General features: G+C 37.0%; 1 protein-coding gene across 7 annotated transcripts in view; it reads right to left on the bottom strand.

The window, feature by feature from the left end:
- Positions 1-610: 610 nt before the first annotated feature.
- TRIM2 (tripartite motif containing 2) overlaps positions 611-23491 on the bottom strand; it is a 64946-nt gene continuing 42065 nt past the window's right edge. For 3 of the 7 annotated variants that reach the window (XM_072405931.1, XM_072405932.1, XM_072405930.1), the window contains exons 2-7: positions 10062-10240; positions 9106-9343; positions 6760-6911; positions 6220-6400; positions 5275-5998; positions 1818-2977 (exon numbers count right to left, since the gene is read on the bottom strand). In XM_072405931.1, coding sequence (XP_072262032.1) covers positions 2793-2977; positions 5275-5998; positions 6220-6400; positions 6760-6911; positions 9106-9343; positions 10062-10195 — 1614 coding nt within the window. In that variant the 5' untranslated portion in view covers positions 10196-10240 and the 3' untranslated portion in view covers positions 1818-2792. Of the gene's footprint in view, positions 2978-5274; positions 5999-6219; positions 6401-6759; positions 6912-9105; positions 9344-10061; positions 10241-20739; positions 21129-23491 lie in introns of those variants that run through there. The other 4 variants (XM_072405927.1, XM_072405933.1, XM_072405929.1 and 1 more) reach the window with 4 other exon arrangements.

The following is a 23491-nucleotide window of genomic DNA, read 5'->3' as shown; positions in this document are numbered from 1 at the left end:
ACTCACTACGCACATACAAAACTATTTAACTACATACAAACATAACTATATACAAAACTAACAAAATATGCTCCTAAAAAGGTAATTGTAAATGTATTTCAATACATATTTAGTAAACCTAATATTCTGTGAGTAGTGTTTGTTACATATGAAGTCAGGTTGAAAAAAGACATAAGTCCATCAAGATCAACCACTAGAGAAATAAACATATCCCAGATATAAAATCCCTATGGACATAGTTGATCTAGAGGAAGGCAAAAAACCCTGGTTATTTTTATTTTAAAGCCTTAATACCCAGTTATATTCTGTGCTTCTAGAAAAGTACCCAGCTTTTTCGTAAAGCAATCTATAGTGGTTGCTGAAACTACTTCCTGAGGGAGCTGATTCCTCATTATCACAGACCTTACAGTGAAGAATCCCTTCTGGAGATTACACTTCTTTTCCTCCAGATGCAAAGAATGCCCTTGTGTCCTTTGTAGCGATCTTAAAGTGAATAATTGGGAAGGGAATTCTCTATATGGACCGTTTATATATTAATAAAAGGTGATCATATCCCCCCTTATACGTCTCTTCTCAGGGGAGAATAGATTCAGTTCAGCTAATACTTTTTTACGAACGATTTTTTGCCCAATCGATCGTTCGTCGTTCGATTGGAACGATAAAAATTGGAAGTGTGTACGCACCTTTAGTCCTAGAAGAGTTTTTAGTGTGTGTGTTAGGCCCATCACATACCAGCAGATCTGTTACCAATTTTCCAGTGGAATGGCTGGCCCAAACAATTGCCTGTTATTATTAATACAGTTGTAAGTCCCAAAACAGGGCACACATGTGTACAATACTTTGCCATTCCCATCCCTGGAGGTAAGGAAGTGGTGAAATGTCAAGATGCTCCAACAGATCAGATTTCCCAAATGGATTTGTTTGTACACATGATGCAATTTGTGTATTTGATTTGTGTTTGAGAAAAAAAAGGACTTGATGGCTTCTGTTTAATGTTTCTAATCCGGCAGACAGTGCAAGTACTTGAATATTTAGCAATGGTCCATAAACATGAAAATGTACCACAAAAAATGGGCTTTGTGTGATCCCAAAAAAGTTACAGGAACTGTTTTTCAAAAATGGTCTATGAGTTTTAAATTTGATTATTTTCAGCCGTGTCAGCCACCCTGTGAATACAGTGGAAATTTCCACTTATTGTTCTATGAGATCAGACTCTGAAATGAGTACACATCCTGTGCTGATAGTGGACAGAGTAGCACATAAACAAACTAGCAAAGCCCTAGATAAAATTTGTTATTATCCTTCCAGCTCATTAAAAAAACTGCTGAAAATTAAATTGTAAAGACTTTGTACACACATACCTGCATTCCTTTGAAATGTGGGGGAAAAACAAAGTATTGCTTATTCTACAAAGATATTCTAAAATAGCCAGGACACATTTGTTGGCACCCATAGAAAAGATCATAAATAATTAGGTTAGAGTGATTTTACAAATTTGATCTTTTTAATTGACTCTTTAAAATGTGCCATCAGTTTGTGATCATCATTTATCGAACATGGACCAGAGAAAACAAAGAACAGAGTTGCCGGAGTAGATCAAAAAGAAAAATTATAGACAAGCATAGTAAGGGGTAAGGCAAGGGGTATAAGGCCATCTCCAGCTTGGTGTCCCTGGCTCTGATTTATAAAGTTCTCCAAGGCTGGAGAGAATACACTTTCACCAGTAAAGCTGGGTGATCTGGAATGGATCTGGTCCAGAACTTTTAGGAAGTTCATTTCAGGTTTTCTGTATAACCCAGCTTTACTGATAAAAGTGTATTCTCTCCTATAAATCAAGGCCCATGCGTCAACAGTTGCAAATATTTTGCAGTTCAAGGGCCAAGGAACTGTAGGCAACCTTCTTGGACATAGCTGCAAGAAGAAAATCAGCCCCTGAGAAGGGAGGAGGATTGTGAGAGATACAAGCCGACTCCAAGATCAAGGTCTATCAGTGTCTGATCATGTTTTGAGTGACAATGGGCTTTTTAGAGGAGGAACCAGGAGGGCTCCACTGTTGCAAGAAAAACAAGGGCCAAAAATAGAATTTGCCCAAAAAATAAAAAATAAAATAAGCATTCAAAGAAAAGAACACTAATGTAAGAGGAAATATGGTTATGTTTTAGAACTGCTTTACTCTATCTTGCACATCATACTCTAAGTATGTGCAGGACTAATAAATCGAATAATAAATAACAACCAAGACCAAAAACACTGGGTTATTTTAAACTTGCCTTCTATAAGTCCTGATTTGAATCTATTTGAACATATCAAAAGAACTAAAACATGCAGTCTGAAAAAGGCATTATTTAAATTTGACACAGCTAGAGCAGTTTGCTCAAGAAGAGAAGGTTGAACTACCTGTTAACAGGTAGTTGCAGGTTTGCAGTGAAGCCTGGGGGACAAAATATAAGTTAAAGTGTCCCATCATTTGTCCATGCCATTTTTGTGTCATTATTTAAAATATTTTGTTGAATCAAAATCTCATATCTAGATAGGAGAAACTGCATTGTTTAACCATGGGGCACCGACTAACAATACTAAATAAGTGCTGGTAACAATTCCTTTATCCTTGTCTCTGTGGAGTCTTGGATTCCGTGCATTGGTTGTGTACTGGGATCAAACTTTTATCCAAATCAGCACTAAGCTTCTATGATCAAGCAATGTTTCCTAGCTCCATAGCTCAATGCCAACATGTCAAGTCCGATTTAAAGCACCTACAGATAAGAAATGACAGTCACCCGTTTCATTTTTTTTTATTTGGCCAGATCAGCAATAATTTCATGTCTTTGGATACTCTGAAACCCACATAGCCCCAATGTTGCACTTTGCAGTACCTGTACACATTGGTTGTTGCTATCTGCAATCAAGATTTTTCCATTAGTTGATGCAGCTACACCCTGGAGATTGGTGAATTCTCCCTTGTTTCTTCCTTTTGTACCTGTAAGTAGCAACAAACATGGAAAATAAATAATCGGAAGGATAATGAAACACATAAAATGCATTATAATATTCCTAACCCATTTATATCCGACCATAAAATCATTTGAAACAGCTCTGCATAAAAACAAGAGATTCACGTTGTTTTTTAGGGCACATGAAGCTGTGATATTATGTATTGTTTTTATTACCATAATGCATACATTTTAACATTCCTCCTTGTTGAAATGTTTTTGCCCCATTTATAGGGACTACAAATATGGGAAAGTTATATTTTATTGTTAAAAATATGAGTGTACAAAGCTAAAGAAAGATCGGTATTGCTAGAAGAGCATGGTTGTATACTGGGATTAAACTTATAAACTTGTAATGGGATCCAAACACAAGGCAACAAAGTTAGGGACTGGTGTCAGCAGGCTTTTGTTTCCTTCCAAACTGCTACTTTTTACAGAAATGCAAAAGCAGTTTTAGGTGGTCAATAGCAGGTAAAATGTACCCATCAATGACTTCTAATTAATATCAGAAGTATCTCAAACTGATGAAAATCATGCTGGACTAACCAATTAGAGCTAAATTCTTGATAAAATGAAAACCCATCACTGCAATGATTAATGGCTTCTTTTTATGGTAGCACTAAAATCATTTTTACTTGTCTTTTGCTTTCCACGTTGTTTTGGGTGTAGGGATATCTCAATGCTGTACCTGTTGCTTGGGATCCTATAGATAAAGAGGTCCAAGTATGTTCTGGAAATTTAAAAATAAACTACCCTACCTTCACTATATGTTCTTCAGAATATACTGCATAGCAGAAAAGACATTTTTTTAAATAGCTTTTAAAATACAAACCGCGCTTCTTGTACTAATGTTGCCATAGCACATACTGGCAGCAGTATCTGGTTTGGGCAAGAGTGGCATTAACTCCCACCTTTACCTTTCTCCTTCAAGCATGCACAGTTTACACTGCATATACCACCCAGTTATCTTTGTAGTAGCCCAGACTTGGTAAAACATGACATCTTCACCACCATAATCACCATTGAGAAAAGAGTCCAGTATTAGATGTGACTATTACCAGCTATGCCATGATCTGGACAAATAACTTTTACAGAGAAAAGTAGCATAACAAAACATTTACAGCAGGGGTTTATTTAATGTTTAGTGCAAATGAAAATGTTCAAGATTTTTTCCACTTTTAGAAAAATCCTGACTTTGTGTGCAGCAGAAAATAAATTACAGGCACTTAGTGTAAATTAGCTAAAAGTATGCTTTTTGTGTCCTAAATCCCAGTACAATAGCACTTGTTCTGCTACTAATTAGATCTCCTTTTCAGTAGGAGGGTAGCTGTAATATTATTACATTTTTCTATCAGCATGGAGTCTTCCAATTAACTGCATATTGGAAAATAAGACTGCTTATCCCAGACTCCTTTCATTTATAAAGAAATAAACATACATCATTTTGCATCAACCACTTTGATGAGATGTAGAAAACTGCATGTTAGAGAAGAAAATGTTAATAAAATATGCAAGCTTTTTTCAATGCTTTTTTTCAAATACCACAGTATATACTATGTTTGCTGCAGTGACCTTTCTGTTTTAAAGACCTGCAATATTCCACTGTAAAATGATCATTTGATCTGAAATCGGCCTCTAGCTGTACCTGTACAGAAGAGCAGAGTGGACAAAGCAGTACAAGTAGCCAGACAGTACGTTTGCCAACAAAAGCCTGGGCTTAGAATAAGTGAATTGAATAACACTGGCCATCAGACTGAGAACATATAGTGGCAGAAAAAAAAAACTGCAAAGGAGTTTTGGGAATAAGGACTTTAAGCAAAATCTGACTTTGTTATTTTACCTTTTAAATGTAATAATTTATTTTAAGATTGTTACTTTTGCCTTAAACCTATATATGTCACAGTTTGTTACATTAAAGCTGAACTGAAATACAAATGGAATACATGGGAGATATTTTATATGCAAAATGATTTGTATTTCTGTTCATTCAATACTACAATTTTTAGAGACATTTAACAAAACACAGTCAACTGTTTACAGTTAGGAAATACTCTCTACAACCCAAGCCATGACTGTAGAAGAGCAGAAGAAGAATGATAAAGGCATCCCTTTGCTTATTCTGTTCTTTCTGTCAATACATCTTCCTGGAATTTCCTATCAACTAATAAACCTAGTGAAAAATTTTCAGACACATATAGAAAATATTCCCTTTCCATGCTACAATACTAAAAAATATGAGAATACAGTGAAAAATTCTGGAATCTACTAGACAAGCACAACTTACCAACTCGGAATATCAAGTCATCTTCTATAGGGTTTTCTTTCCTTTTGCCTGTGCTATACATACTTGCTGGCCTCTTCACAGCTTTCTGTTTAACGTGACCACTGCCTGGAGACTTTACCCTTCTTTTTACACCTTCTGTGGTAGGTGAAACATCTGCAGATTTCACTACTTTCAGTTTAAAGGGACTTCCTTTAATATGTTGATCATACAATCTCAGAGAGAGAGTGAAATCACCCTCCTTTGGAATGGTATACAAATACTCGTAGGTGCCGTTCTTATTGTCTAATAATTCTCCATCTGTAACGCTCCCATCGGGTGTGCACAATTCAGCTGAAATGTAGGCACTGCCACTCTTACACAGTTCCCCGTCTTTGTCCTTTGTGGTAATTGTAAGAGACATAGGCTGACCAACCACACTCTGCCTTAATCCTTCACCTGTGGCCACTGTTTCAGAGGCCACTGCATTTGTAGTAAGTATTGTCCCGAGGTTGTGTATAGATTTCTTTAGTCCTTCAGTTTCCACTATAAAGTCCAACTGGTCATTCTCATGAGGATGTAATGGAAAATCCTGCTCGGCTAACTCATTCAGCTTGTCGCTCATCTGTTTTTTCACTAGCAAGACTTCTGTTTCGGTCCCATGGTTAAGTGCTTGTGCTGTGAAAGTGCTACAACTTTTTATACTTTCCTGCCCTTCAATTAATGTGTCCAGCTGGGTCTGGAGGACCTGTAAGAAAAGTACAGATTGCACCTATTATTCAGCGAATAAACCAACCTTACCTAAGCAGTTAAATGACAAAATGACTGAGCAATACTAGATTAGTAAGCTGCAAGAAAAAGTTCAGGCATTGGTTTTGTAAACCAGTAACCAAGGCTTGCCCCTCCTTTATGTTTTGCTGGTTAAAAGTATATTGAGCCTGTCCCAATAAGGAATAAGTAAACACTCACCTTATGTTTCAGTCCATAGTTCACTTCTAGTTCCATGAGTAAGACACTCTTCCGCACATTTAGTGTTTTTTGTAAGTCCTCAAAGGTGGAATGGATTTCGTCTACGATGCTTGACTTTTGTGTTGCTAGCTGATTGATAATTTCGGATACAACCTGAAGGGCTGTGTCTATTTCTGGTAACCTAAAGTAATATAATGAAACAAAAAAGCAGGGCATATATTATGTAAATATGAAAATGTCAAAACTAAAACATGTTTAAGGTAAACCTGTTACCAATTTGGGAGAATTTATTTCTTTTATTCAGTAAAATTAGAGCTTGGCCCCAATCAGGGCTCTCAAACACCTTTGACTCTGCAGGATTTTTTGAAAGCCAACATTCCTCTTAAATGATTGTTGTTATGGCAAATATTTATAGTTTTAAATTATTGAACTGAACTATATGTCAATTTATCAAGCCCCAATACCCAATATTCAGTTAATTAGGTCATGGTGTTTCATTAGAAGACAACTTGCTGGCGAGGGAAAGATTTATGGCAGTACCTCTTCTTGACGGCATCCAGCTGAACCTGCAGCGCTGCCTTATGTTGCTCCACCACGTCTTTTAGTGGAACTGTGGGGTGCTCGGCATGCTCCCCTCCAGTACAGTCTTGGCACATAGCGGTCTCACATGACTGGCAATAAAATTCCATTACCTGCAGCAGAAAATAAAGCAGCTATTTATTTTTCTAATCCACACATTTTGATTTAGATCACATTTAAGAATCTTATTACATAATAAATTGGGTCCTAATTTGTTATCTCATTTTGATCTAGTCTATATAATAAAAGCATTTCTTCTTATACAGTTCTTATACATTACTATAAATATGTTTTTCCCTACAGACCATTTTCTTTGGTGTTTCCAAATGTTGTGCTCTGTGCATTGAAAATAGATATTGTTAGAGTGGACCGATGATCAGATTAATTTTCATGTAAGCATGCTGTTTATTGAGGAAGTGTAACATTAAGGCTACTCACTATTGCACTGTGCATCACACATTACCACACCATGCAAGTGTGATGCATTGCAACACACAGTAATACACAGTTTTTTTTCCATGCTATCTTTGGCAGCCAATTCAAACTAAGCAGGCTGCCCTAATGCAAGACACATACATTAGCAGGTGTGAAAAGGGCCTTAATGGATTTAATACCTCTCATAGAGTCACAGTACTCCCACTCACAGTGTCTCTAAGCTATATACAGCAGTTCCTATATGGCTCCTGGAGACAGGCATCTTGGATTCCTGAACCCCTGGGCTTTTTTGGTGGGTTTTGCAGAAGGGACAGGCGATGTTCCGCTTTAAACATTATACAGAGAGCATTTATAAACTTCTCAGTGGTGCCCTTCCCAATAAATTCTCTATTGCTAGCGGAGGCATGTAGCATCTCACCACGAGGGTGCAGTTCAAAGATGTGAAGAAGCAGTAACCGCACTGTAATCTCACCACCAGTCTTAGCAAAGCCTTAAGCTACGTACACACTTCCAATTATTATCGTTGGTAAACGAACGACGAACGATCCTGCACGATATCTGCGAACGATCGTATAGCACCGATCCTGTACATACAGATAACGACACGATCGTTCGTAGATATTGTACACACAATAGATGCGATCGTTTGAACGATACAGGAAGTTACATGCACCGCAGGAACGTTCGTTCATCACGCATGCTCAGACCATGGACGATCAATGAACGATCGTACACACGAACGATGGTCAACGATCGTCGTCCAATCCCATCCGCCGGTCCGGTCGTTCATTTCCAACGACTTTCCTCGTTCGTCGGCGTCGTTGGTTACTTTTTTTACGAACGATTTTTGCCCAATCGATCGTTCGTCGTTCATTTTGAACGATAAAAATTGGAAGTGTGTACGCAGCTTTGGACTCAAACTTGCTACAAAAGCAAAGGCTAAGGAAATGCTTTCTCCTCCCTGCAGCAGACTTTGACATCCTTATACAGTTGCTTTCATCAAACTCTAGTAGCTAAATTTATTCTGCAAGCCTAGGCCCATCTTGCAGTTTGGATGACTGAGCTAATCTTTAAATTGGATGTAAGGAATTAGCAATTTGTTCACATTTTAGAAAGTCAATGGGATTTATTAGGTTAAACTAACAAGATTGTACATATAGCAGTTTGAATTAATCTGCAGTCTATTTATTCAGCACATTTCACTTCCTTCTGGTCAGTACTGACATTAGAACAGGACATTCACATGGCAAACACTGAAAGGATTCACATTCACATAAAATTGATACATTTAAAAACCATAATTCATTAGTAAATGTTCTAGCTATTCTTAGGTAATCTATGGTAAAAAAAATAACAATATAAAATTAATAATTTAAAGATAAATAACAAAACCAGATTTGTTGCAATATTTAGTATAAATCCCCCTCAGTTCTTTCATTTACAAATAAATGTCCTCAATGTCATACTAGACCCCAAATGAGTAGCAGTAACGAGAATCTACCATTGTCTCATGTCATTCTTCTTTCCCTCCCTATCCAGCCTGCTTCATGTCAGCAAATCAGCTGATTGGTTCTTTGTGCTGCTTTTTACTCTAACACTACAAGAGGCTACTACTAGGTTAATTTCAGTTATTTACACACCCTACATTTAAAAAAAATGCATTTAAAGATGTATTAATTGTATTAGTTGTGAAATCAAGGACCATAAGAAACTAAATATAGTGCAAACTATTTTGCACATGCTAAAAATATGAAAAATGGTGCATTCTGCATTTAACACAGTTTTACTTATCTGTCAGCAACTCTTGGTTTGTCATCACTTTTACCTATTAACCATTAATTTACAGTTGTTTTCCTATTGTGGATTTCTTACATTTCCATCATGATTGGGACAGGACAAAGGTTTCCCAGCAGCAACAGCATTCACTGTCTCCAGTATGGAGGACTCCTCAATGCCATTATCCGGACTCCTTTGCAGCACATCCATCAGGTTAGTAATAAAGAAATTGTTCTGTAGCGCAGACACACCCTTCTCGGGTAGAATTGAAGTCTGGCGACAGACTGGACAAGAGAGCGTCAAGCTGTGAGCTGGAATGTAGTTCTGCAAACACCTGTATATGTCATAAGAAGAGACAAGTACGGTTACTCTATGGATCTGGGCCAAAAGCAGTAGTCAAATATGAATTTAAAAAAATTCAGCCAAGAAAAAACTCCTCCATGTTATAAATATGTGCAAATGTACTAAAATAGTTTCCATGTCTCATGAATAAATCTTAAATAAGCCTATTAGTTCCCCTGGCATACCTGACAACCACAATAATTAGTCGTTAGTATATGAATCAGTGTTGTCCCTGTAAAAGCAAGGAAGAGAGTTATAAAAATTTTAACATCTTCAGCATCTATGTAGCATAGTCTTCGACTGGTACTTCTGATGTTTTTACATTCAGAAAGTTGTTGGAACTGTAGTAGAGTTGTGTTAAATAGAATATACAGCACGGTTGCCTGAAGCTCTTCTACTCCAAATATAAAGATTATGTAAAAGTTAAAATATGTTGTCCATAGTAAAGGCACTGTAAAAATAGGTGAACAAGCACAAAACAGACAAAAAGATAAAGAAAATTTAATACCTGGCTCTGAGATCTACTGGTATTTGTGGGTCTTGTGTTTAGTGGCCTATGACAGACAAATTTGTCTGTAAACCCAATGCTTCGCACCACAATAATAGGTGCAGTTCTTGCACCCAATATTGCAATCTCAGATAAAGTAATAGACCCTTGGACATGCTCTGAGCAAAGATAAACTATAACTATACACTCCAGGACAACTCACCTCTCACAAAAAGTGTGCAGACAGGGAAGAACTTTGGGGTTTTTGTAGCGGTCGAGGCATATACTGCAGATTAGGAACTGCTTGTCGATTTGACGCACCACAGGACTAGGGATATTGGAGCCTTCACTGGCCATCCTAGACCACTGACATGTGGGTTAAGTTCCCTTCCACCTTGCACACTAGAAAGAAAAGTAAAGCCGTTAATACGCAAATATAAACAATCAAACATTTATATATGGACAAGTTAATTTTTTACATCAAAGATTTTTTTCTGTATTATCAACAAGCTCATTAAATAATTTAGACTCTGTTTTCATTTCGGGAGATAAAAATTATAGTACTGAACAAAGTAAAATATTAGAAAGGAATACAGCTATCAACACATAAAAATTCTATAGAAGCTGAGCTCTGGGCAGATATAAAACTATGATAATACATTATTTGTCTCCTGTGGTTCCCCTTGGTACATACACACATGCTGACTAGTAAGCTTGCACGGGGAGAGAGTGGAGTGAGCACAGCCGACTCAATGGCCCTGATTTATAAAAGTTCTCCAAGGCTGGAGAGAATAAACTTTCATCAGTGAAGCTGAGTAATTGAGCAAACCTGGAATGGATTTCCTAAAATCAAGCTATATGTTAGCAAATGTTTTCAATCCTGGACAAGATCTATTCCAGGTTTGCTGGATCACCCAGCTTCACTGATAGAAGTGTATTCTCTCCAGCCTTGGAGAACTTTAATAAATCAGGGCCAATGTGCTGCTGCAGCTTCACTGTCCAATCACCAGTCTTAGGGAGCGAAGGCGACAATGCTGCGCTGTACTTTGCTGGTGCCCGCAAATGTGTGGGAAGAGCCAAGTTTAGTTAAAACAGTAAAAACAGCAAGGTTTGTCCTACTGAAGAAGAGTCATAGCCTGTCAGTTCTGCAATTAATCTGTCTGCTCCCATTTTTAGGTTTAATTCCACTAAAACAAAGAAAGTTGTTACCCTACTGACTGTACGGTCTGCTACTTTTAATCACAAAAGTTCCCAGACAGAATTACAAATCCCTTGGTTGGTTACACAGTTTACAAAGTGTGTATTCATGCTGTGTTTTTAGCCGTCGGCCTGGAATTGGAGCTCTTTAAACGCCAGGATTAAAAAATTAATACATTGCAACAGCAAAGACAAAGGTCTATCCGTCCATTTGTCTATACTGCCCATGTAGTCAGTATCAACCTTATTCAGTTTAACCATGTAGAAAGTACCAGTACATTTTTAATAGGAACCCAAAAACTCGTAATGGTAGACCGTAGGAAAGAATGTGAGTAAAACAGCAAATTCTTCTATTCAAAGAAAATATGTGTCAACTGTTCATTCACAAACATTTGTAAATATTCTACGCAAAGTGATCAAACAAGTTTTTTTTTTTTTTTACCTGATATGAACATAAGTAAAAAATGCACGTCAACCCACATCACCATTAGAATATTTCTAAGACTGCGGCCTACAGACTGAACTATTTATCGCTCGATGCATAAATCTAATATATCAGTACTGTAATATCCTTGGAAGCATACAGCACATCAAATCATACTCTGAATGCAAATCACTGAACATGCAAAGCAAGCACACTTCTTCCCTATAACAAATCACGTTATGTTTATTCATGACTCCATTGCTCCTTATCATATTTGCATCCTGTAGGTGAGAGCACATTATTACTATACAGGATGTGTGTGGATAATGTAAACTCTGCAGACTCACTGGCAGCACCTCTCCAAGCATACTATGAATGGCAGGAGAGTTAAAAAATCCTGGATTATTTGAAGTTTACATTACCACATTTACACCATTAGAATTATTGTGAAATATTAAGAAATGCTATGAATTAATCTTCAACAAAATGTTATTTTCCTTGCAACAGATCTAGCTACCATAAATGTACAATACCATTTCCTTATTTTACCCTAATAAATAGGAGTTTATATATCCATCAAATGTAAAGGGGTGGTCACCAGAACCAATATTTCATTTTTGTGGGGGTAAAACCTGGAGTTATGGTCATTTTTTTTTTAGTGCAACACAATCAGCTGGCTCCATAACCATATAACTGCAAAACCACTTTTTTGTAAGTAATAAAGTAACAACAAGCTCATATGTACCCTCTAATACTGTTAAAGCTGAACAGCAGGAAAGGCAAATATTAGTATATATAAAAGTCATGTGTATTCTTATTTTAGATCTGTACAGTAATCCAGAATAAATTTTTGTCCTTGTGTTGGAGCTTTTTCTTACAGATTTGCTGGTCTTGTATCAGCCCCCTCTTGTAGTGGGTGGATCTGTTGGCTGGTCCCAGCCTTGTTTCATAAATTATATACATACGGTATTATAAAACCATCTGTCTTCAGTCACTCAGAGATGTGGGAAGTCTCAGAAAATATTTCTCCAGTGTAATGATACCTAACAAACTTTCTTGCAGTAACACACATTAAATGTATCAGAGTAGAAATCACATTTATTCTTATTTATTATTTACATGCTGCTAAGTGACATATATGTGCTATAAGTTAAAAGTGTTTGTATGAATTATTCAGGCCTATTAAAATAATAATAACCACACCAAGGCACATTTATTGTGCCACTTTTTTGCCTGGATAACACAACTGTACAATTGAAAAATCTATATCCTGAATATTTCTTAATTTTAAACTAATAACACACATATATGAAATACATGAGGACATGCTTACTAAAATTCATATGTATATTGCTGAATATACATATTACTGTGAAAGGGACATTGCCTTGGTCCTGCTTTACATTCATACTCTATAGCCAACATATTCTGCTAAACAACAGCAAAATAATTGCTCTTCTAACCATTCATGCAAAGATAATTCAAAGCAGAGAGCCCACAAGCAGGGGCGTAGGCTGCTGTTAAACAATTAAACTAATCAAGCAGTGCAATTGCCCGCACAGGGGAACCAGATACTAACACAACATAAAGATTTATCCGGCACTAGATTTTATTGCCCTGCTAGAAAAAAAAATAGATAACCTAATTGTGTTACGCTAATATGAAGATTGTCAACACATAAATATCATATATGAAATGAACCAGTAAATTAGACAAATGATAAAGGTTACTAATAACTACATTGAACTAGTGTACTACAATAAATACACCTACATCCTTCATGCTGGATATTGCTTTTACATTGTCATACGATGCCAAACATAAAATACAGCTATACATGAAGATTTGTTTTTGGTTTTAGGTATCCTAAAGTATATGTAAACCCTAACAAGGAACTTTAATTCCCCTTTACAACGATTTGATAAGTGCAAAAAAAAGAAAATAATTATTTTGTCCGAAATCTTTGTGCATTCTGTCTATGCTAGAGCTTCATTTTTATCATTTAGCATTGTCTCTAGCTATTTCTGAGAACTACAGAATACCTTCCTGCGATATGAAGAGGTGTTATATGCATATTCCCCTGTTCCTGGGGAAAATGCTACTCTTTTATAGATACAGTACAGGAAGTAAGACTCTTTCAATGTACATTCAAGGCAACATGTCTAGTCGTCTTAAATCACCATGATATTATATATAGGCCTAAATAAGTCAGTGTGAAGGAAGAAAAGGTAACTGGATTGTTCACACTCATTATGGACAGTAAGAGAGCAACCTTCGCCCTGCCAAACCCTGTATATTGTGTTCTGGTATACACACAAGAGCAATGTATATCAGCATAGAAATAATTGTAACCTGTTCTCTGTCTTTATACAACATCATTTTAATATTCAATCAATTCTGAAATATGATCCGTTAAAAATTATATTATAAATTTGACGCAAAATTGAGTAAATAGAACTATTGGGACATTAGATGATCATAAAAATCTGTTTGGGGTATTTGTCCATATCACTTTTGGAAGTAGTAGTGCTTCACGAGAGGATGCTCTGATGTGACACTGATCTATGAATCCCATATCCCACACATAAAGTACACCTACAATCTAATAACACAGGGAGTATTATCAGGAGATTCCTTTCGGAGGATATATAACAAGCTACATATTCACAAAGTGAGCAGCTAGAACGCCACAAAGGCGATTTAAAGTCTGGATAAGGCCCAGCTGGTTTGGAAAGATCAAAAAGCATTGCCATGGAAACACCCTTGGAAGATAAAAGCGACATGGAAAATAGCACACAAATGTGCATTGTCGTTTAAATACCAATTTCCTCCAAGAACTTATGTCCTGGCATTTTCTAACAAAGGTAGCTATGCCATATGAAACCCACAGACAGAGTGCATGTTGTCTTTTCTTGGACTGGGAATGCTGTAGCTTTTCCTACGTGCCATCTGGTCAGTTCTGCTGAAAACTGATCTGCTTAAAAATGACATTATATAATAGTTGCAAAATTCTTTAAATTAAGTTAAAGATATCCAAAAACTTTTACATTACATGGAGGAATGGGTAAAGACTGACTATAAAAGTAATTTACCTTGAGTGCTTTTCATACTCCAATTAACAACATATCAATGGGATAACTTTTGGTTTTAATAATATATTCATTAATATGCATGTATTTTCATCTGTACTAATTAAAAACATAAACGCTGCTGTGTGTTTCTAATTAATTGGAGATTTAAAAAGAAATACACAGAAAACAGACAAGATGCATTTGTTGACTGGGGGTGTTAATTATAAATAATATTGGGACTTCTGTCCTAATGCTGCCCACAATAATCTGCATAGCAAACCATTCTTCTTAGATTCACTGAACCCTATTTTGGACAGTCCCCGTCTGTACACCTGGATGTCCAATAAAAACATCTCAACATCCAATCCACTCTGCTCAATAAAATAGCCTGATGCAGGATTGCAGTGCCCTAGCATTGTTCCATGGAACACAAATGGTTTACATGGTATACAAGGTGAACTTGTATGCAGTGTATCAGTGAAACAAGAAAATGAATAAATGCCCCACAGGCCTGCCATTGAGTCTAGGGGCCAGAGGGTCCCCATCAAGGAAGCTGTTAAAGAAAATTAAACTTCAAAGTCTCCAGTCTAAAAAAGCAGACCAAGACATATGAGGTTAGTAAATCTGCAAAAAAAAAAAGCTAAAATATCATAAATTAAATAAAACTGAAACTACTCTTTTTACTGACTACAGTAAGTCACAGGAACAACTGTCTTCCTTGGAAGGTTTTTACTTTTTCAGTTCTGGTGAGAACATGATCAAATGTATTTGTCTGTCATTGTGAAACATTTAGCACAGGGAAGAAATAAATAATTATAACAAAATTATTGCCTTCCTTAACATTCAAACAACACAGTCTGTGGTTCCTCGTGGTGGTTCTAAAAGATACTAAATAACTCAAACTGATAAAAGAGAAAGTGAATGAGGAGTTCACAGAGCGAGGATGACAGTCAGACATTTGTATTCAGAGCACTCCAGGTCTCTGTGTTATAGTCCAATAGGAAAAGCAAGAATGGAGGATATTAGTCATGGTAAGAGTGGAATCCGGCCTGATGTGACTTCCCAAACCATGATGCTCAATGAATGCAGTGATTTCAGCTCTGCACTCCAAAAGGCTAATTGATGGATGGAATAGTTGAAGCTGGTACAGACAAATGCCAACTCTGGGAAATTCTGCATAGCCTAAAGAGTCTCTGTACTGAAATAATCAAAGCAACAGAAGATGTATTGTAGATAGATACATAAGGTCCCGATCCACAGCCAAAGCCCGGTCACCCAACAGTTTTGGCGGCCCTGATGAGCAGGACCAGATTCATACTCTTACCACCCTAAGCTAACTGTCTTGTGCTGCCCTCACCCACCTCTTAGACCGATTAGCTAACCTCAGTAATAAATTAACAGGATCAGACATAATAGTCATAAAAAGCTGGAGGTAAACAAGCCAAAGAAACATATTGCTCAGTGTCTTAGTACATTGTGTCTGATGCTTAGAAGAAAGTGTGCCACCTTATTCTAATAGTAGTTTGGCTACTAGTTTTTCCACCAAAAAAAATGGGCAAACTGTGGAAATGACAATGATCTGGCCAGCTTGCTCTGAAAGGCTGGAAGCTGATCTAGAACCTTTTGTAAGACATAGTATTTGTTACTCACGGTCCAGGAACTGGAAATTTGGGTGGATTCATCTTTTGATACCTGCAGTACAGGTTTTGTTAGTTTAACTATTTTTTTCAGTACACTCTATCATTGTGATAAGTACAACCACAGCAAAAATGATTATTTCCATTACAAGCATCTTGCTTTTCTTTACTAATGGAGGGTTCAGTCATTCGTTAGTAGCCCAGCATTAAAGTGGTCCTACTAAGACATAATGTAGGTTGCCATTGCTGAACTTGTTAAATTAAAACAGAAATGCAGCACAAGGAGTAGGAAAACGTTTTTAGGTCTGAACAATGCTTGGAGATTAAAGAAGCCGATTTACATAATATCTCAGTAAAAGATAACTTTGGCCTGGTTCTATAATTTACAGCATACCGGTTTGGTGTTCATTACTACCTTCTAATTAACTTACCCAGAATGAGCATGCAGGTCATATGTTCAGTAATTGCACACTGTTATCTGCATGTTTTTCCTATGTGGAGTTTCAGCTTCACATCCAAGTAATTGGCATTCTTTACAATGACTTCAGCAATGGCAGCTTACATCATCTATCTATGTAAGTCCTCTTTATTGTTGCTCTAAACAAACTGATAAGCTGACCCATCCACTGCTCCATTTTATAGTAGTATAGCACCAATCCCAGACCTTGGGAAAAAAATTCTCACACTTCCTGAAAGTATTAAATAAATTTGTTTCGGCCATGTGCAAGTACAGGTAATACATGAATAAAAGGTTATTTTTTTCTGTCCTAAAATATAAAACATGCCTACTAGTTGTTTTGGTTTTACCAGATACTAACAGCAGGAAAGAGTAAAAGCTAAAAAAACAGATTGGCCTACAGAACACAGCGATAGATGCAAATATTACACAAATTGCTTTTTGCTGGTGTCCACCCACAAAAAATATAAACCTCTGCCAAAGACTCACTAGATGGGGGATAAGCAATCTAATTTTATGAAATGCTAAGGCCCATCTGTTACACATGCCGGGGTCATTTAGAGGTGCATCTCTATCTAGCTCACCACAGTTCATGACGATGATAGAAAATCAAAGCTTATGGAAATCCACCCATGCTCCTTGATGCATCAATCCATTTTTGTATGAGCACAGTAACTCAGAGTTGCAAAGGGCATAGGCAGATAGATAAAAAATGAATGGTGCAATGCATAGGCAATGTAAAAGATAATATGTCAGGAAAAAAAAAATATGGGAGCTGTTTTGCTTATTTATTTTCCAAAGGATATGGTAATAATATTAATAATAGGTATCCCTGACTTGGTTATCCTATAACACTTAAAATTAACAACTGCACTGGTGTTTCAATTTAGGGTGGCTGTTTTTTCAGTTCTGTAACATACCTGGTAGTGATGGATGAATAATGATAACAGCCTTGGAAAAAGCACCTTCCGAAACCACTGAGCAATAACTGCTCCCACGTTTTTGGCCTGACATGTTCTTTCCAGTATATTAAATAAAAAAAAAAGAAAATATGGTGCACAGATCAAGGTAGTGAATTCCTGCTTTTAGGAAGAAAACATTTCATATATCAGTCTAATACATAAGGTGTCCAATGTTTTCAGTCCTAAACTACTACCACCAATCCTGGAGCCTTACAACAGTGTATTCAAAGTTCCACTGCTATACACAATGAGGACATTTATCAGACAAAGTGGCGGTAGTTACAAGATTACATGCAAATTCAGCTGCCTTTCATTAAGCAAAGTATATGCAACAGTTTTTGTATATTTCCAACCCAGGAACTGGAGTTCTGAGAGGTGAACTAAAGCTCACACACACAATCTGGCTTTAGGGGAATGTCTACAGGTGATAGTACAGCTTTAAAAAAAACCTGGAGGTAATAAACCTCCAAATAATTGCTATAGCAAATAGCTTGTATTCTAAATCAAGATGTAGATAAGAAAGGCAGATTTGCTATTGGTTTACTATGGGGCCCTTAACATTGTCATGGTTCTTTAAGCACAGTAAATTGTCAGCTCCCCCAAATGATGTTTTACAATTAAATAACTGTTTAATTACCTATTGGCGTTTGTTAGCTTCAACCATAAAGGCATTGTCTTCACCCTTATAGTAATGCTTTCAAAGGATCTGCATGTAGAAAAAGAAGTAAACTGCCAATGCTGACCTTTCCTCAAAATCCTAGCCGCTGGTCCAATGGTTTCAGTACTTTATAAGATAACAATCAACCAGCTGCATGCACCACAAACAGATAAGCATTTTGGGGAGAGCCTTCAGATGCACCTTCCATTTCTATCACATTGCACATTTTATGATATAATCAATACAAAGGAAGATTCAAGAATTCCAAATGAAATAGAGCTGGTAATAAAGCTGGAAGACCTCAACCATGTAATCCCTTCAAGAGTAGTCACTGAAAGGCTTAATCCACCAGTGCACACTCACAGACAAAGTCTCTATGGGGTAGAATGACCATTTAGTTGCCAATAACACATTCTAGTGGTCCTATTCATTGACAGCATGCTTAAAAATATGTACTGAGAATTCTGCAGAGAGAAATACAAATCTGCCTTTTCTGATTTATTTTGCTAATACTGGTTGCCTGGTTCTCAGCTCTGTAGGTGACTGACCTGGAACAACTATGCATATTGGAGAATTCTAAATCTGAATATCTACAAACTGCCCATAATTAAGAAAGCATTGAAGTGAAGGAATCACCATCACTGTCTGGTAATTCATATTTTACACATCAATCCTGACAGCCCCAGTACAAGTAAAATCTTATGTATAGCCAGTTTTACTCTCTCATTGCAATTAACAACTCAACATTACTAAATAAGTGGAACAGAGAGAAATCAAATTGAACAAATAATAAGGATTGGAGGCATGATAAATATTTTATATGTCAGCTTTAAACATGTAATACAAAAGGTCAGATATCTGCCTAGTGATATTGTTAAATTTTGGAAGGGTCTTCTGAATACACTGTGTATAGGTGTCCCTCATTAGAGATGTAGTAAAAATAATGACTTTATGTAAAAGTGATCAGCAGCTCAAACACAACAAGCGAGAAATCAGGTCACTATAATAAGACATAAAAGTGGACGTCTCATAGGTAATGCACTTTTTTTACACAATATTTTTACATATTACTGCTCAATTCTATTCAGTCATTGTCCAGCTCTATGTACTGGAGGCCTAATTTAAACAAGCAGAAAAACACCCTCACCATGTCATTGGCAGCAACAAAATGAAAAAATGTATAAATTTTATGCAACCATAGCCCAGGCCTACAGTTTGTAAAATCCAACATTGAGACACCAATTTCTATCACCTGTGATGTGTAAAACTGCAGCACAGATCTGTGATCATGGAGAGCAGCACAATAAATGTGTCCTATGGGAGCAGATGATTGATACATGGCCATGTGCAGCCAATATTTGTCAAGCATCCTATTATCTATACCAGCACCAAATAATTGCTACTACTAAAAGGTTTGAAATGACAAAGAAAGCAGTGGTCACAAAATGCCTTTCTGTACACTGCTAATAAGTGATTCACATTAAAATCAACCCAAACCCAGGGGGTGGTGCCTGCTTTGTTCTTATTGAAAAGACTGTCATTAATTGCAATGCTGAAACAATATTCACAATAAGGAGATAGAAAATTAACAGTTAGTTTGCATTCAGTTCTGTAGAAATAAATATTCAGTGTCCAGTTCTTAACGTTCTGCCATTAATTATGCATCTCCGGCCTGGTGTGATAGAGAGGATAGGAGATGGAAGACACTTGTTATCATGATTGATGCTTTTACATCATCATCTCATTGTTCAGCAGAGGCCGGCAATCCCAAACCTCACAATACTGTACAAACCAGGCCTCTGCTCAGTGTCATTCTATGGATCTATGGCGCATGGTTTTCAGTATAGTCACTCCCAACCTAGAAAACAGTCATACAGTAGGATAGTTGATGTAGAATACACTTTATGGACTACAAAAAGCCACTCTAACAGATCACCTTCTAGGCCTGATCTACAGGAGCACATCAGCCTGTTATTATTTGCGTCTACATTCAGTACAAATAAAAGCCATTATGCAATGAAAGCATAAACCCAAATAAATTCCGCCGGCATCCCAGAGAATGCGGGGTAGCTGCCAAGAGCGTGTAATTCTTGCCTTGCCAGCTGCTTCCCACCCAGGCACTTCACTGAGTCAGGCTACCAAGGTCAGGGGGCTGTTATCTCCATTCATCCAACAACCTATTGTAAGCATGCAGCCTTCCAAAAGTCCCCGTGCTTCCAGCTTCTAGACTGGCAATTAAATGAGGGAAAGGGTGGGGGACACTCTCTAGGGAAGCATGTTTTTTTATAATTATTTCTAGTACGTAATAAAACATGTAGATTAAAAAATATCACATTGGATTTCCCAAATAATAAACACAATCTAGGTCCACAATTATTATTCAAAAAATTACATTGATTCCTCTGCAACCATTTGCATCCAGGATGACGGATCAGAAAAGGGAACACAAATCAGAGTGCTGTGAAATTGCTAAGTCACCCAACATCATTACATACCCATTGTCGACGAGAAACACCCAGAACAATCAGCAGCCAGCCAAAGCAAGGATTTTATTGTAGATATGAGCTATAGAACATCCCAATGGATAAAGCATAACTATTCCAGTTACATCCAGAAACGTCAGAGCATCCAAGCCATTTCTCATGAACATGCATCAATCAGGAGGGTTGCATCCCTGGTACATATAGATGTATCCCTGATGATGTACAAGAGGAAAAAAATCAGGAAAGGCAGCGATATTCCATCTTTAGGTGATGAGCAAACACATTCTGGGTCATCGATTATTTTGTAGATTCCCTGGTGAGATTCAGAAACATCAGTATTTATTCAATGTATTTTTTTTCCTCCGTAAGCTGGTAGTGAAAGACTGCAGCAAGCGATGCAAAGCATTGTGGGATTGGGATGCAGCAGTGAGCAGGGAAGAGATTCGCTGTTTTTTTCCCACCCTTACAGCATCAATCAGCTGTTTGAGGAAAGAGTGGGCTAGTGAAAGGAGAGGAGGAGGGTGGGTGGGTTCAGGAGTGATTACAAGATTAACAGAATGAGCTGAGTCAAGGGACAATAACCACAAAAAATAAAGGCTGCAAAGCAGAATTTTAGTCCTCACGTTATACACAAAAATGTTAAAAATGTAGGCAAAATATTTAATGCTTCATCAATGCATGTGAATGGTCACAGGTAAAAGTAGATATTCCTAAAAATTGGATTTCACTGGTTCAGCTGCTCCTGAAAGCAAACCGATCATTGTCAATGCTCGGCTTCACATGAGATTTAATCGGAGGATCTCTTCTTGACAGATGTCACTTTTGCTGTTTGCTAATTTCAATGCAATTAAACTAAGGCAATTGTCAAAAATGGGTTAACCTCTCAAACTATTAAGAGAATATAAACTTCAAATGAAACTGAGCTTTTAAAAGGCTAGATTTAGTGCGTTTTTATAACCCCGTCCCCAGACCAACAGATTTTAAAAAAAGGCATATCAATTGTGTTTGTTGTGCATTTATAACAATAAAAGAGCAACAGGTTTTAGTAAAAAGAAATGCAATCCATTGTTCTAGGGGGAGGGAAGCTTTTCAAGCTTTTATTCCAGTCTCTCTCCGTTTGGGAGATTTCTCCCTACATCCTTGCATAATGACATTAGTCACCCGGGCAGGATGTGGCGGAAATCTCTCCATTCAGGATGCAGCCAGCTTTTAAAATATTTTTATGTTTTTCAGATAAAAACAATAGAATTTAATACAAACAGTACATTACGTAGTCAGAAAATAACTGGGTACAAATAACACAGTCTTTATAACATCTTGTATAGGTAATGTGGGAACCAACAATGTTACATCTGGTGGGTCAAATAGGACTCTTCCCATGGATGGACTAATACATTCAAGATGCATTTTTGTTAAGAAAAGAAGGAAGGAGTATTAATAAACTAGGGTAACAATACTCTTCTTTCACCCTTGCTGCTGCTGTAGCTGCTCAGTTGCTGGCACATTTGGGCCCCATCAGCCATACTTCGTTCCTCCTACAGACCTTTAGATTAATAGCACACTGCTCCATCTACAAGGCCTTCCAAGGGGAAATAGATTTTGGGTAAAAATACAGGCTTTTTATAGACTTTGAAGCATATAACTATTCCCCAATAATTAGCAACATAGGAATGCTTCTAAAAGTCTAAAAATGGTGACTGTCTCTCCCACTCTCTTCCCTGTAGTTCTTCAAATATCTTTCCCTGGTCCTGTAGACGTCTCTAGGTCTTTCTACTGCCACCAGTGCAACATCTCAAAAATACACCCATTCCCGTCCTAAAAGACCACCAAACTCCTTGTATATTGTATTTTTTCTCTTTCATCTCTACTTCTGTACCTTTCTCCTATCTGGTATTAGACTGAATAGATTCTCACTTCTACAATCTATCCTGAATGTTTCAAATAGACTTTTATATCTTTCCCCTCTTCTGTTTCTTTCTTTATATCTATACAGTGACTTTTTTTTTTTCCTTTTTTGTACTGTTTTACTTTGGAAAAAAAATTAGACTATTGTGCTTTGCTACTTTAATGACCCACTAATGACTTCCTCAATCATAACTCTCCCATACTTGACTTTTAAGACTCTAGGGCTGCCTCTATTCTCTCTAGAATTCCGTATCTCTGTCCATACCTTGCCCTACCTTTACCATGCTTAATCAAACTCTCAAGATCCACCTCTTCAAACTCACCTACCCATCTTCTTCTCCAAACCATTGCTAATTAGCCAAACTGGTGAAATTTCATTTTAACTACACAATGCATTATTATACCTGGAAGCATGGTGACTTAGTGACTGTAACTTAAAAATAATTATTATGGGGTATTTTTAAGAGTACCTGTCAGAACATAATTGTCATATCTGTCATTGTTGAGCCTGTAAACTGTTCTTTGGGATGCTGATTTTTCCTTTTCAACCTTAGTTGAACCTAAAAAAAATATGAAGCCTAGGTATTCCAGAATCTCACTGTTGACTTGTGAAAGAATATATGGATGAAAGTCCTAAAGCTTGAAAAATGAAAAATCATTTAGTGATGGCTTCTATTTTTGTATCCTGGAACTCTCCCTTTTAAACAGTGTCCACCAAACTTGGACTGTGCAATGTAAGGTTATAGAATAATAATAGTTACTACAAACTACTTCCTCCCCATGATGACCATGAGGAACACATTGGCTTATACAAATGAATGCTATAAAATACAATACATTCTATCAGGTCTTTAGATAT

Source organism: Pyxicephalus adspersus, chromosome 3 (assembly GCF_032062135.1).
Source record: "Pyxicephalus adspersus chromosome 3, UCB_Pads_2.0, whole genome shotgun sequence".
Lineage (NCBI taxonomy): Eukaryota > Metazoa > Chordata > Amphibia > Anura > Pyxicephalidae > Pyxicephalus > Pyxicephalus adspersus.
The sequence above is the reverse complement of the archived record's forward strand: the minus strand, read 5'-3'. Positions and strand labels throughout refer to the sequence as shown.